The following is a 15,225-nucleotide window of genomic DNA, read 5'->3' as shown; positions in this document are numbered from 1 at the left end:
ACATGTGTTGATCCAGGCTTGTGAAGAGTGTGTTATCAAAGGCAGAGAGCAAGGGATGAGACCTGAGACTCTGATTAAATTCCATATGCCGGACACCAATTTCCTAAATTAATTGCTGTCCGGCATATGGAATTAATCAGAGTCTCAGTCTCATCCCTTGCTCTCTGCTTTGATAACACACTCTTCACAAGCCTGGATCAACACATGTGCAGGCAACTTTTGTCCAGAGATACTTACTGGTAGAAAGTCAGAGGCCTTCAGGCCAATGGGCTCATTCCTAGTTGCAGGAATCACCGATGGCTCTGTTTTGGTCAATGGAGTTGAGGAGGCAATCGGTGGCCTCTGAACCGGATCAGGCTGCAGGAAAAATCAGGTAAAAGCTTTAGCAGCAGCAGGCTGGCCCTAGTCTGATGTCCTGACCCACTTTCCTCTTACAGCAGGGTCCCAATGCAGAAGCAGTCTCCAATTTGCTAGCATAATTTAACAGGCAATAAAGTGTCTCTCAGATACATGCTAAGACACACTTAAGGTTTGCAAAGAACATGTAGAATTCCCAGCAGAAGTGCCAAGCGCAGTCGTCGTTATCAGCATCTAAAATGAGGGTAACGGGCCATGGCCAACCTGAAGGCTAAGAGAGAATTCTCAGGAAGCCAGTGTAATCTATCCTGGCCCATCAGCTGCTTGCAATTTTGGTGACAAAATAGCTTCAGTTCAAGCACTTGCAGGAATCTGGCACTTGGTTCTCCTCAGAGCACCTTAATTTTGAGATACAAGGAGAAACACCACTGCAAGTGCAAGAAGTGAACAAAAGCAATAAAGCCATCACCTGCTGGAGGCCTGGCCTTCGATTCTACTGCTCAGGCAAGAGACATGACAGGCCAAAGACTGGAGCTGCACTTTTACAACTCTTCAGTAAAGGTATCAGCTCAATTAGAAATCGTAAAGTCTCCAGCACTCACATATCTTTCACAGTGGGAGTGTGAACAGCTATTAACAGACCGTACAGTACGTACAAGTTCTTGCTTTGGCAATAGGGTCTGGACATCCGCAGCTTGGCTGGGCTTCACTGCTTCCTTCGCAGTTACAGGCTCTAGCAAGATGGAAAGAAGTAGAAAAACAGAAACCGATTGCTCCTTTCAAGGGAAGTTGAAAGCAACAGTTCTGTATAGCTAAGAGTACAAGTAGTCATTTCTGCAGACATGCAGCACTCCCTCTTCTGAGGGTCATTAGCCCCATTCCCACCAACGGGTCCTTTTCATACTCACCATCCTCAGGAGGTGCTGGAAATGGCTCACTGCTTCGAGGAGGAGTTCGACCTACACAGGAGGAAGGGGGGAGGGAAATGAAGGAGTATCCAAGGCTACAGAATAGTGATAAATCAACCTTGGAGCTGAGAGGTCTCCAGCAACTGCACAGATTAGGGTTATCAGTGATAGGGCAAGCAGTCATCTCCTTCAGACCCTGATGCTATTGCTGAGTTTAGCCAAAGGCTTTCAGCCTTCATGGATGGGAAAGACAAAACTGACCCGTGTAGCTCACTGCTGCTGTACAGGTGTGAAGCACAAGAAAAGGCACTGTCACAACAAGTTATATTAGAAAAAATTCACCTCCTGCTAAATTGATTTACATAAGTAAATCAAAATAATGACTATTAATTCCTTAGAAAGAGTATCTCGTTTTTCTCATTGACATAGAAATACAAGATACAGGCACTGCACTATGCCTCCTAAACAACAATCTCTGCTTTAACAAAACATTTTGACTTTCCTTCTTTAATGAAGGCTGCTGTTTTTATACATATAAAAATTCTAACCTAATAAAGATCTCATAACACAGTAGTCCTTCCTAATCAGGACAGGAAGACAGTATGCTTACAATAGAGCTCTGTATTCTGAGTCAGGCTTCAACTAGACATCACTGCGCCCTAGTAAAGGCGCCACCTTCCAGCAGTTCACCAACATGATCTGTATGGTTCAGTGTCCAAGTACAGATTACTAAAGAAAAGTTTTCTAAACTCTCCCACTCACAGGTGAAGCCCCTATTATAATAAGCCAAAGCTCACTTCTACTGAATCAGTTTAGCGCCTACAGCTCTAATACAAACACCACTCAAAAGCACAGTAAACCTTGGTACTGACAGATAGCATTCTTGGGCTGGAAGATCTCTTTGTAATCCTCTGGGTTCTGGATCTCTGCCTTTGATTCCTTCTCATCTCTGTCATCTTCACTGCTAGGACTGCGCCTCTCACTCTCAGAGTTGTGCTTCACTCTGCTGTGGAAAAAGAGATGCTGTCAGGGCAAGTCATAGGGACTTTGTCAGAGAAAGCAAGAGCACTAAGCTCCTTGTACACTTCCTTAAAATCCTGAAATTCAACATGCCAGCAGATTCCCTTACCTTTGTGGCTTGCTGCAGCTAGTTGAGGGCCTGTCATAGATGCGGCGAAGGGAGGACCCCGTGGGGGTAGGTGGCACAAGAGGCTCATCATCCCTGATCAGCCCATGAGGAATAGAATCTGACTTGGTGACTCTGCCAAGATCCACAACGAAGGAAGAGACTGTGCTTTGTGCAAAGGAAACTCCTATCTGCAGAGGCAAAAGATTAAGGTAATTCATCAGGGAGCGGGGTACATGCCAGCCTTTTTGAGAACAGGCACGATGGAGTGACCCTGAGCAACCACGCTTGAGAATTTCTCCGTTCAGTCCTTTGGCTGTTTCAATTTGAAGCTGCCAATGTTTTATGAAAGGCTACAACAACGCTTTTTTCAAGCATAGCTTCTAAATACTAGTCAAACCAACCCCCAAGAACTGGGGGCTTTCCTCCAGAAGCCAAAGAGAGACAAAGTGGAGCATGAGGCTGCTAAAAGCAAAAGCACATCATCTTTATCTAAATGCTGGGCACATAGCAAGCCCTGGCCACTTACAGTCTGATATAAGCTTAAAGGTCAGAAGGCCTGCAAGAAGGCAGGAGGATTTTATCTTGTGTTTTGCAGCCACCTCCCCCACTCCTCAGGAGCAGTGGCTTACCAGCTGGTTGTTACAGATACACAAGTCGGCTACTTTTCCCCAGTTCACCAACACCACATCAAAACAGCGCTCAGGCTCCCAGCCGTACACACGCAGCGAATCCTGGAAGCCACTATACAAGCAGCAGCCATCTGGGTTGAAGAGCATGCACCTGGGAGGAAGGCATGTGGAGAATCAGGCACAGCTCTTCCAAACTTGCTTAGTCCCACGAGGACCCCAGGGCTGTAACTGGCTTCGCTGACAACCTCCAGACCCCTTTCTAACAATGAACCTACCCATCTAGTGCTCACCTGTGCAACATCTCCAACAGCCCAAACTTCTCCCCAGTAAAGTCTCTCCTTCAGGAAATCCTCCCCTCACCCCCACTTTAGTCTCTGCCTAGTAGTATACTGCAACAGGAATTTAATATACCTGACAGGAGTAGCCTCCTCTTCAATACAGCTCACAACTTGAAACTTCTCCAAGTCCCAGAACCTAACAGTCCTGTACACACACAAGAAGAAAAATAATTTCTCACCCCTCTAGAAATCTGATGTAGGATCCAGAATTGAAGTAGTATGCTAATAGCTAGAATGACTTTCACTGTTGTGCACATATGAGCCAACACAGGAGGCTAGTCTAGCTAAAGATCCATGAATCCAGCCACAGATGCTTAGAAACTCTGGATACAGGCAGGTATTTAGCTCTGAGTCAGATCTAAGAGGTCACCCTGCTAGCTGAGCAGGGCTGCTTGCTATTCAGATAAAATGTCAGCTGAATTAGCGATTAGTGGATTATCTTGAGACTATTGGATTGTTTTCTAGTGTGGTAGAAGGTGTCGTCAATTTTGGATGAGAAGGCAAGCTCTCAATGTTCTGCCCATCACAGATGTAACGTGCTGCTGCCTGGATGTCAGGCTCTTGCAATGGCAGGTTTGAGTTGTGTGACATTCCTATTTTCCATGTTCCCAAAAGGAAGGGCATCAGGAAACTGCCATATACAATTCCCTTCTTCCTCCCTCCCCGTATGTACCTGTCAGAGCTGCCAGAAGCCAAAAGGTATTCATTGGGATGGAATTCAACAACATTTACTGGGCCGGTATGTCCTGTAAACTCGAACATCATCTTCCCAGCAGCCAGATCCCACAGCTGGAAGAAGGAAAATACAGAGACTCTTGAAAAGATTTAACAGTAGAGAATTCCAATACACTTTGGATTTTCTTGTACTGGCAGCCTCCTAACATTTCTCGCCCTCCAAGAACAGACTCAAGTTTGTCAAAGAAAGCAAAGATCAGGGAAGGAGTAGCATCCCAGTTATTTAAGGCTGCATTTTTTTTTTTATTTTTCTTCTTTTATCTTTGCTATTCTTTATAAATTTTCCATTTAATTTGCCCCCTAGAAGTTTCTGGTTTATATTTAGAGACTGGAATAAAATACAGCACTTCCACCCATCCCCACAGATTGCATCTCAAAAGCAAATGAACAAAAATCAAAAAACTCCAAATCCCTTAGCAATTAATACTTCCTGTGCTCTAGTCTTCACTGAAAAATCCAGTGAAATGATTGACCAGTTTATTTCACGTGAAGCTGAAGAATCAGTCCTTCACCTACATTCCTCCACACCACATCTGAAACAACTGAAGTCACTGTTTCAATCGATACTTTTCTGAATTCCTTCTCTTGCCGTCCTGACAGCAATTTTCAGACTGATAATCATAAGCAATATGTATGATAATGCACTCCTACTGAATTAACTTGGGCAGAACCAAAAATGGGTATGGCAAAGCAACATGCTGTGGGCAACTCATTCGGTAGCACTTACTGAAATGACTGAGGTTAATGTTCACGTATCACAACCCTAACATCTAACAAAACTTGAACTTTTATGTGCATAGAGCCAACATGTCTGTTGGATAAGTGCATTTCAACACATCCAGCTCTTTTCTTGAGGTTGTGGGCCACTGGACATGACCAGACTCATCAACAGACTGGTCCCTGCAAAGCCACAGGGCTCAGCCAGCTGCCTAATGAACTAAAGGTGTTTGTGAGTGAGTGCTGGTAATGCCTGGTACAAAGATGATCCCAGCATTTGGCACATAAGGAAGGTGTCACAATAAATTACCTTTACAGTGTGATCATCAGCAGCAGAGGCTAACCATTTCCCATCAGGACTAAAGCGGAGACACCGAACTGCTTCTGTGTGACCCTGAAATGAGAAAAACAAATGGTAGTTTATAGTAGTTTCTCCCCACCCCCTCTAAAGGGAATTCTGGCTTTTGTCTTTCAATCCTATATAATAAGATCAAATCAAATGAAGTAACTGTTTCACAGAGTCCACAGCTGACAGAACACTAAACACTACACTCAAAAGCTACACCCATCCACACTAAATGCATGTCATCTCTCTCATCTAGACATCTCTAGCATCAGTTTAAGCGTGGTAAATACAGATCTGGCTTAATTAATAAAAATAAATTTTAAATTACACAGATTTATGGGTGGTCATATAGAAATGCTGTGTCACAAAGTTGGTTTCTAAATGAAATTAATATTCAGCAAGCTCCTTGGGTAGAAAAAGGCCCCAAGAATAGAACCATCTCAGAGCAGTGGGGACTTGCATCGTAGCATCAGTCACAATATAAAGAATCAGTCACGGATGCTCTCTGTTCTCCACTGAAGCCAACCAGACTATAGTACACAGTAACTCCTACAATATCCATTTCATATTCCCACACAGTTCACAGAGGCCTGCAGAGGTTTGCCGGGCCACTTCACAAATCGTGCAGATCTTATTTTCATACTGGAAAACTAGGAAGTTATTTTTATTTGTACATAATCACTTTCAGGTTTGCTCACAAGTCCCCAACAGAAATCTATCTCCCCTCTTCATCTGAAAACTAATGAAGCATTTTACCTTGTACCTGAGGACACAGCCTTTTCTTCTTACATCCCAGAGCTACAGGGAAGAAAAGCAAACAAAAGATATGATTACAGCAGTATGTGGGGAGCCGAAGAGTCGCACCAGAACAAGAGCTCTCCTTGTCACCAAGCTGACAGAAACCGCAGAATGAAAACACTGGAGGGGCTGGTGAACCCGTTTGCTTCAGGGGTATTTCCTAACCTGACTGCCCAAGCGAGAATCACTTCTGTAAAGTGTTTCTTACTACAGAAGCTCAGTTCCTACAGTCAAATACCAGCCTGATGAAGCAGATGCAGTCCACAGCAATCAGGACATCTGTGTTTGCTGACACCAGGTCTCAGCTGGCATCTTACTTGGAGCCACATTCCACAACAGAGGAGTCACACTCATGAGCTACCACTGTGAAAATACATGCACAGATTTCACAAGCACTCGTAAATACACCTGCCCACACACATGGAAATGACGACATACAGGATCTACCAACAGCTTGGCACAAAACACATTCTGGCACTCTTCAAAACAAAAATACTGCAAGTAAAGAGAGCAATCTCTAGGGGAAGCTGCGTTTTACCTTAATGTTTGTGTCCAAAGAGCCAGACGCCACAAAGCTTCCAAAAGGATGGAAATCAAGGCTGCAGATATTTGCTTTGTGACCAAGTAAGGTACGAAGAACTGGGAAAAGGAGCAGCAGAGCAGGGAGAAGGAATAGGAACAATATTTAGTAGTTCACTTCCCCCAATGCAGCACAAAAGTTTAGCCATACTACCCTCACCATTAAGCACATGCTAATACAACGGACATTAGGTATGCTACATACTGTTTATTCATCTGTATACATTATTTTACGGAATTGTTTCTGACTTTACCCTTGCAATGCAAAGGAACAGCAGTACAGAGCCCATGTTCAACAAATCTAATGGAAGTCCTGTCCTGAGGTATATATGATTAAAACTCCAAAGCTCTCCATTTTGAAAATAAAACTGAAAAGCCATACTTCTGTCAGACAGTGTCTCCTTCCACTCTTTACAAAGGGAGCAAAAGGGGCAGGGGGAACCTACAAGGACTGTGTTAGCCAGGAAGTGAAAGGAACATTTGATTGCCTGCATCGTTCACCTTGCAGCTATTAGGCAGTCCCTCTCCCTGGACTCTGCACCCCCACCCAGGCACAATCAAAACTTCTGCTTCTTAGGTTCCAATATTCACCCTGTACTCCTTCAACTGCCCCTCTCAAGAAGCATCCCAAAGACCAGGAAAGGACGCTTAGGAAGCATGAGACAAAGAAATGACCACAGCGTTTCAGCAAGACATCAACCAAGTAACGCCCCTTGTAGCTCTGGAAACCAGAAAGGACCAGCAGAACTGGTATACTGTATCTCCAAAAGTAGAGACAAATGCAGAACTCAACTCCGAGGGAGAAAAATTGCTCATACAGCAACAAGGGCAATCTCTCTCCATCATCTGGAACAGTCTGATGATTCCCCTGGCAGAAATTAGCTCTTGAGCCAGACCTGGAGCGGTCATTTGCATAGACACTGGTTCACAGGTCTCCTCATAAATTCAGCCAGATCAGTTACCCTCCACTGGTAGAGCCAAACTATTTTATAACTGAAGACATTCTAACTGAACAACAAAAGTGCTTTTTATTATTTATGCCATTTGCCTTCTTAGGTTATCCAGTGTAAGTCCATTTCCATTACATATCCTTTCTATGAACAAGTAGCAACCTGTAAGAAGTATTCAGTCATTTTATGGTATTCCTCCTGGAATGCACCAAAGTGCTTCATGGTGCCTTTGCAAACTTGTTCTAGGATTTGAGAAAAATGCAGTAAATAAAGCATGACTCAACAGTTGGTCTTTCAAGGATCAGAGCTCAACAAGTTCATAGCTTTTATGATTTATTAAAAATCATGTCTTTGTTTATTTATATGCCTACGCAAGAGCAAAAGGGGAGAACAATCACTTGAGGGGAAAAAAGAAAAGTTAGAGCCTAAGAATGAGAATAAGAGGCCAGCAAGCAGGGGATTCCTGGACTTGTACAAAACCTAATATACTTAAATCTTCCAATCTGATTTTGGATCCCTTTATTGATGTTGACAAGGAGACCGAATACAAATTCCATACGCCTAGTTACACTATACATGCATGGAAACTGATGTGGGATATAGTTTTCAAACATACTCAGGTCAAAACCCTGGCAGCTAGTTCCTCAGATCAGTATCCACAATACACGTACAAATTTCTGTTTGAGCGTGCACACGCAGCTCTGCAGTCTCAGTAGGAAGCGCACAAAAGCCCTCTGAGAGGGCTGGAAATTAAGATGAAAGCAATGCCAGGCTCCTGTTCCTTGAGTGAAGTACTCTTCTGGGTCAGTATACATATCGAGCATAAGGATATTCCAAAAAGCGTGCATTAACAGAAGTGAAAACTCACAGAAACGTACTTTTGGCAGCTTCCAAGTCCCAAACTCGAATGGACCCTGACTGGGACCCTGCGACAATGAGCTTCTCATTCATATTGATCTGTAGGCTCTCAATGGGTGTTGTATGGCCTGTCAAGCTCTGCAAAGGAAACCATGAGTCACAACCAACTGCTACTGACACAGCCCTGTCCACAATGACATTGTTCATACTTGAAGTGTAACTAAAGCATTTAGTCACGAGTTGGGATTACCTGGTAGTGCCACTGGTCCTCTTTCCTCATCAGCTACCAGTATGGTAGAGCACCCTAAAGACCACCACTGCATATAGCCCCGTGCACATGTCTTCCACATTATCCCACTTTCTGGGGCACGCTGACTAAGTTTTAAAGGATGCACCAACAGAGACACGGGCAGTTAAACATTAGGTGCAGGTGCCCAGACAGGGCTGACACATGCTTACATTATAAAAATCATGCTGTGCAAGTGCAATGGCACAGTGTTCGCTCTGAAAGTGTCATGAACTGGTTACAAAACCAAAGCAAGAGCAAAAGCAGGGCTACTTCGAAATCGCCACATAAGCAAGAAGCCGTATGTTGCTGCCAGCAATGGGTGTCACAGTGATAATGTGGTGCTATTACTAAAGTATTAACTCGTGGCATAAGGTAGTAATTCATATGTATGCAGTTCCTTTCATCCTTGAGCATCTACAAGCTTACAAGAAAAGGACAGTATTTAATTAAAACACAAGAATATTTAAAACTAGCACTAGAAAACCAATACCACTATTGCCGACTTTTTCTTGTCAGTTCAGCGATATTCTATGCTTTACTCCCACCTCAAACAGGTCTTTTTAAATAGCTAAGCTAGCTGTGTGCCTCCCACACACGTACAGAATCAAACACCAGTTACAAGCTATCTGTTCTTACGGGGCTTTCTTGGGATTTCACATGCAACTGAAATCCTTTACAGACTCTACAGCTGCAACTGTTACTGCTTAGTGAGAAACCAGAGCTCAAAACTTGAACCAAGTCACAAGGCTGCTTGGAAAGCTCCTCCTCTTCCTCTCCCCCAACACATAAACATCTAGAATCCTAACAATATAAACAGTAAAAATTAATTTTGGAGAACAAAATATACAGCACAACCCCTCAAAAAAATCAAGATTCTTTTGATATACAAGAATGACACAAGCCCTCAGCAGCTCCAGTCAATCCCTGCCTCTCAGAAAGACCAGCTTCTTATGTCTGTGGTTCCCAGGAAGCACAGAAGTACAGCTCTCTGCTCCCAAGAACGGGTACGGAGATAATTAGTCCTTCAACCTTCTTGTGGAAGGAAATATTCTGGTTTCAAGCTACTGTCATGCCACTACCAAGTCTGGAAAGACACAGCCTAACTACACTATGCAAAAAGCACAGCACTGCCAAAAGTGAGCAACGTCTTTTCCACCTATTTCAACCTCTTTATGCAGGAAATGAATGGAAAAATAAAGTAGGCACATTCTCCTTTCAGCCTTTTTGCTCCTACTTCCCCAATTTCTTCCTCAGAAGGGTCACAGTGGCTACAGATATGCCTACCATAACACAACACAATAATGTTCTTAATTAAAGTGACAAGGGAGACTTGCTAAAGATGGTTTTCCACAACACCAACTCAAAGCAAAAGCAATGCAGGATAGACATCTGTTAAATACATTTATGATGTGCTACTGCTGGGGTAACCCTACTCCTTCTAACACAGTGTGCCCAGCACTACTCTTCCCCAGCCTACATGCAAGTTAGCGAACTATTCCGACAAACTTTGCGTGGATAGTTAGTGACTGTGGGACAGGTCGGAATGCATCCTGCTGGGGATGCTTCCTGCTCTGAGGGCAAACTGTCCCCTGTAGCTTGCACTAAAAATAGCTGACCTCATACAAAATGCTGCATTTAATTATCTGTAGCTAGCCTGTAATGGAAGGCACAATATTCATTGCCTGAGCAAGCACTGGCCCAGCTGAAGCAGCCATCCACTCCAGATTCTCTCCTGAGCTAGCGGTCTCACCAGTTACCGAATCCTGCGCTCATCTTTCGCTAGAATCCAGTCATCCAGCTTCATGTTGGTAAACTCCATTTACAAGTCACACAGGCTACAACCCAACAATCTTTTCCCTTACCCTCTATACCTCAGAATTAATATTCCCATCCCCCAAAAGCTGGAAACGGGCCTGTTCTTACCATGATGCAGTTGGGCTTCTTCACTGACCATATGTTGACCCGACAGTCATCTCCTCCAGTTGCCAGCAGCCGGCCTGAACTTTTTCCTAGGACTAGTGAGGATACATTGCTGCTGTGAGCCGTGATCTCTTCTGCACAAAACAAAACAGTTATTATGAGCTAGTATAACAATTTTCATCCCATCCCTCCCAAAGAACTAAAAAAATATTCTCCCTCCAGAAAAATGTTCCAGTTTCCACTGAACAACCTGTAGCAGCCTACTCTTCAGATAAGAAGTCACACTATTATCTTGCTTGAAACAGTCCATCTTGGCTCTGCCTGCTGTACTTAAGACATTTGCTGACCAAGCCCCACAGCTCCAGTGCTCATGTGGCTTACAAAAAGCACCTTCTCTCACCAGCAGCAGCTCGGTAGTTTTTAAAGACCTGCTCAGCTGTGGCAACCTGCTCACAGAAGCTGCTTTACCTTCAGTACCCAGGGTGGATCTCAGTAAGCTGAGCTGTCTGCCAAGCTGCAGTAATACACAGCAGCCAGAGTCACCTATCAAAAGGCCCCGTAATGCCATTCCGGGAAGCAGCAGCAGCCTGTCCAACCTGAGAGGAACTGGCAGATTGGCAGCAGCACAGTTTGTTACCTTACACAGAAAAGAGTCAGACTCAGCAGCGGGGATAGGTGGAGCTCCCTTCTCTGAGCTTTGGCAGAGGCTTTGCCAGGTTCCCACTATGTAACACAGGTGAAATTTAGCAATGCGAAGGTGTGAAACTGTGACAAAGGAAGGATGAATATATATCCAAAAGGGCACAAAAGAACAAATGTGATCGATACTACAAGACTTGTTAAAAAAACTGGAGGCTGAGGGGAAGCTCTGACACCGAGGGCTTTGCAGTGACAGAAATCCAAGGAAGCCTCATCATAAAGAAACAACTCTGGACCAAAAGAGAAGCCAAATGAGCATCTTTGCTTGGACATCTCATCTTCACAGTGGATTTTTAAATCCAGTTAAATTTCTGACAGTGGCTTTTGGCTGATGCGCTTAACAATTTCTTCCTCTTACAGTTCTCCTTGAAAGTTCATGGGATTTGCACGTGTAAGAGTTATGAAACTTGTTTGTAAAAAGGCTAGGCAGCAATCAATCCAACTTTCATTTGGATTGTTTTGCTGGGATGAGCAATTTGATCATTTTACATGCAACGCTAATCCAAAAGGATATTAGATGGCTGCCATAATTACAGGTACTTTGATCTCAGGCTCTCAGAGTGCTGTTTTGAAAGCAAAACCATGCAACTTTCACTTTAGCTGGAGAAACACCTTTCAATTTACAAAGGTAACTGGTCTGTAAATTACAAGAGAAGGGAAAATTTGAAAATATGCTTGTATTGTGTTGAAAGACCAATCTTCCATGTGACAGTGCTAAAGTAAAGTACATACGTATACACAGACTTGAAGGTAACAAACAATACAATTAGCATTAACAGACCAACTCGCTAGTTAAAATTGAAAGGACAGATGCTGAGCACTGCTGCTGAAATGAGTGCGTCAGCAGCTCCACTTTTTCTCTCCTCTTGATTTCATTCTTAATAACATATTGTAAGTTTAAAAGTCATTGCTGAAGCATTCAACTCTTTGTTCCTAAAAGTCAGGTTACAACCTGATGCTAGCCTTGGCCAGATGGCTTCACCCACTCCCCCAGTGCAGTGCCAATTTCCTTAAAACCACAAACTTTTTTTTTTTTTAACAAAGTCTTCATCACCAGATTATCACCCATCAGTTCAGTAATATTAAGCTCCTAATTAGCATCACCGAAACATTTCTAACATTCAGAATGCTTCTTGCTCTAATGAGGATGCTAAGGTGAGACAGAGCCTAGCAAAACTGAAGATTAAGAACTTCTGCCCGCTTAAAAAGAATGGAGCTTGATTGACTTCCAGCTTTTCCTATAACTGGAGTTTCAGGGATTTCTGCTCAAAAGAGACACAAAATTACTAAGTCAATTCTCTCAGCTCCCTTCATGTGTTACCAGTCAAGGACACCATACCTCTGCTAGCCAATTCCTAGAGCCCAAGTCGCTGCGAAAGCATGCACTTCTGAACAGCTGATCACTCCCCATTGTTTCTAAGCATTCCTCAACAGCCCTTATGAAATACCTCCGCAGTGACCAGCACTGATTTGTGCTTTGGAGGAAAAACAATGGATGTAAAAGCAGCAAATCCTTACCACTCTTCTGTAAAGCAATTTCAAGAGCATGAGGCACACAGGCCCTGTAAAGATCACCTCATCTCTCCTGCAGCAGAGTGCTCAGTGCACCTTCTGTAACACCTGAGCAGCAAGGAATGGCAGCTTCAACCAGGCTAACCTGACACAGAGGGAACTCTCTGCTGCAGCCTGGGCTCCCAAGGAGCGGTTCCATCTCTCCCTTGGTTGCTCGTGTACCACAACAGAGGCACGTGGGGTTAGCTAGAAATTGAGGATAGTGTTAGAGCAACGAGTGAGAAAAAATACAGGCTGTGACCCCCTGAACGACAGGGCCCTATGCTATTCCACTACGCTGCTGTGCTTTCCAAATAGATTTCTACGAGTCCAAAATTCCCGTCAGCAGCTTGGGAGGAGGGCCGGGGCATCCCCACCCACGGCAGGGATTAGCCAGCTCCCTCCGCAAACCGCCTCCACCGCCCCCCCGCTCCGTGCGGGGCACTCCCCCGCCCTCCCTCGCCGGGGCTGCCCGGCCACACTCACGCAGCTTCCACGCCGTCCTGGCGGTGACGGCCGCGGCCATGGCTCGGCGCGGCGCCCCTCCGGCGGGCAGGGCCCAAGCGCCTTCCTCCTCCCCGGGCTCCGCCGCCCGGCTCCGACTGGGCCGCCTCCCCGCCGCCGCGTCCTACGGCCGCCGAGTCACCCCCCCGCGCTGCCCCGGCCGCCCTGGAGGCACAAACAACACGAGCCGGGGTTACGGCGACGCCCCCGCCACGCCGGGCCCCGGCGCGGGAAGGCCGGGCCGAGGCGCGGGATGCCAGCCCACCGCCCGCCCGGGCGGCAGCGCGGGGCGCGGCCTCACCGCTGACGGCCATCACGGTAGCGACGGGCCAGCGGGGAGCCCGGCGGGCGGGAGGCGCTCCTCGGGCCGCCGCCTCCGCCGCCTCACAGGGGCTCATCGCCTGGAGCTGCCGAGAAGACGCTGAGCCGCCGGCGGCCAGGCCAGCCCCGCACCCCCAGCCCGCCCCCGCCACCAGCCAACCGGCCCCTCACCACAGACCTGGGCCGCGCCCCGCCTCCGCCCGGCCGCCGCCAATCAGGGCCGCCGCCCGCCGCCCGTCCCCGGCCTCCCCGAGCCCCGCATCGCCACGCCCGGCGCTTGCCCCGTGTCCGCACGCCGCTTGGCCAATAGGAACAGAGGCAGGGGCGGTTGCCTTAGCGCCCGCCGAGCAGCCGAGCCATTCGCAACGCAGCTTCTTGGCGGAGCCTTTCGAGGCGACCAATAAGGAGGGAGGCGCGCTGGGAGCCGCGGGGGCTGCCGTTTTGCGGCGCGCCGGGCCGGAGCCGAGGCGGTAGCGGCACAGCTTCTGTCGGGGCGGTCGAGAGGCCCTTCTCTGCCAGGGCCCGCCGGCCGCGCAGGCGCCCCCGAGCGGTGCCGGTGCGTCCGCAGCAGGTGATTGACCTCGCCGGGTGTCACGGGCCCGGCCCTGCTGGGAGCGGGCCGCCCCGTTTCTGTGGTTTTCTGCCCGGAAGCGCTGGCATCGGCTCCTCTGACCCCCCACCGGGGCCTGGGGCCGGTTTTCCCCCCAGGGGGCCATGCTGGGGGCTCTCGCAGCCTGGCTGAGGCAGAGTCATGCCACCTCTATGCTTTCTGTCTCTGAAGCCAATAACCCCATCAAAAGGGAAAATCAAATCTGTTTGATGCTAGTCCTTGATAATGCGTATCAGCTGACTCTGGCACCAGCTATGTCCCCAGTACCTGTTGAAGGATTTTTCATTCAGTTTGCTCTGGTCTCCTTTCTGGGTGTTGAACTGATGAGCTCAAACCACAGGCTTGGTTGCTTCTTTTTCTCTGTTTGGAGACCTTAGCGTTTCCTTTCTCCCCAGTTCCCTGAGGTCCCTTAGTCCTTCAGCAGTTCACAGTCCCTGCAATTCGGAAATTGTTTTGGCTAGTTCCTGATGTTCCTTTTCAGTAGTGCATTCTTACCTGAATGCCTCTCTACCCCGAAGAGGGAGCTGTTTCTGAGCTTTCTCCTTTCTTGGGTTGTTTGCGGGACGCAGAGCTATCAGAAACAGCATTGGTGTGAAATAGGCTGTTGCTGTTGTTGAATGGCTTGGAACACAATGTGCTGTGGTAAGACATCTTAGAGCTCCAAAACTGGTTGCTGGAAGGCCCAGGCAGACGCAGGGATTTGCTGTGGTGGGTGTCAAACACTGCAGCTGTTTCCCACAGGAGACGTGGAATTCTTTGCTCTCCATTTCTGAGTCCAAAATGCAGTGCGTCCTTCCAGTGATGCTCAAATTAATAACCTCTATAAGGGTAATTTGGTATGTTTTAATGACCTAGGATATTCAGACCACACATAATGAGCTAGGGTGGCTTCTGGTTTTAACACTGTGTTCACCCCTTAAAATGTTAACAGAAAGAAGGCAAGAAAAAATGACTCTGTTGCAATAAAATAGGCAGTCAGGGGTGTGC

The 15,225-nt window shown here is 46.6% G+C and overlaps 1 protein-coding gene across 1 annotated transcript in view; it reads right to left on the bottom strand.

Moving 5' to 3' along the window:
- Positions 1-13,787, bottom strand: part of KATNB1 (katanin regulatory subunit B1) — an 18,125-nt gene extending 4,338 nt beyond the window's left edge. The window contains 15 exon segments of the mRNA XM_055726462.1: positions 238-357; positions 1,014-1,090; positions 1,266-1,316; positions 2,138-2,268; positions 2,395-2,582; positions 3,024-3,174; positions 3,435-3,506; positions 4,035-4,150; positions 5,124-5,207; positions 5,916-5,957; positions 6,496-6,596; positions 8,365-8,482; positions 10,557-10,687; positions 13,290-13,472; positions 13,609-13,787. Of these exon segments, the coding sequence (XP_055582437.1) occupies positions 238-357; positions 1,014-1,090; positions 1,266-1,316; positions 2,138-2,268; positions 2,395-2,582; positions 3,024-3,174; positions 3,435-3,506; positions 4,035-4,150; positions 5,124-5,207; positions 5,916-5,957; positions 6,496-6,596; positions 8,365-8,482; positions 10,557-10,687; positions 13,290-13,329 (1,422 nt within the window). The 5' untranslated portion in view covers positions 13,330-13,472; positions 13,609-13,787.
- Between the last annotated feature and the right edge of the window lie 1,438 nt (positions 13,788-15,225).

Source organism: Falco cherrug, chromosome 14, assembly GCF_023634085.1.
Source record: "Falco cherrug isolate bFalChe1 chromosome 14, bFalChe1.pri, whole genome shotgun sequence".
Lineage (NCBI taxonomy): Eukaryota > Metazoa > Chordata > Aves > Falconiformes > Falconidae > Falco > Falco cherrug.
Note: the sequence above shows the minus strand (reverse complement) of the source record. Positions and strands in the feature narration are given on the sequence as shown.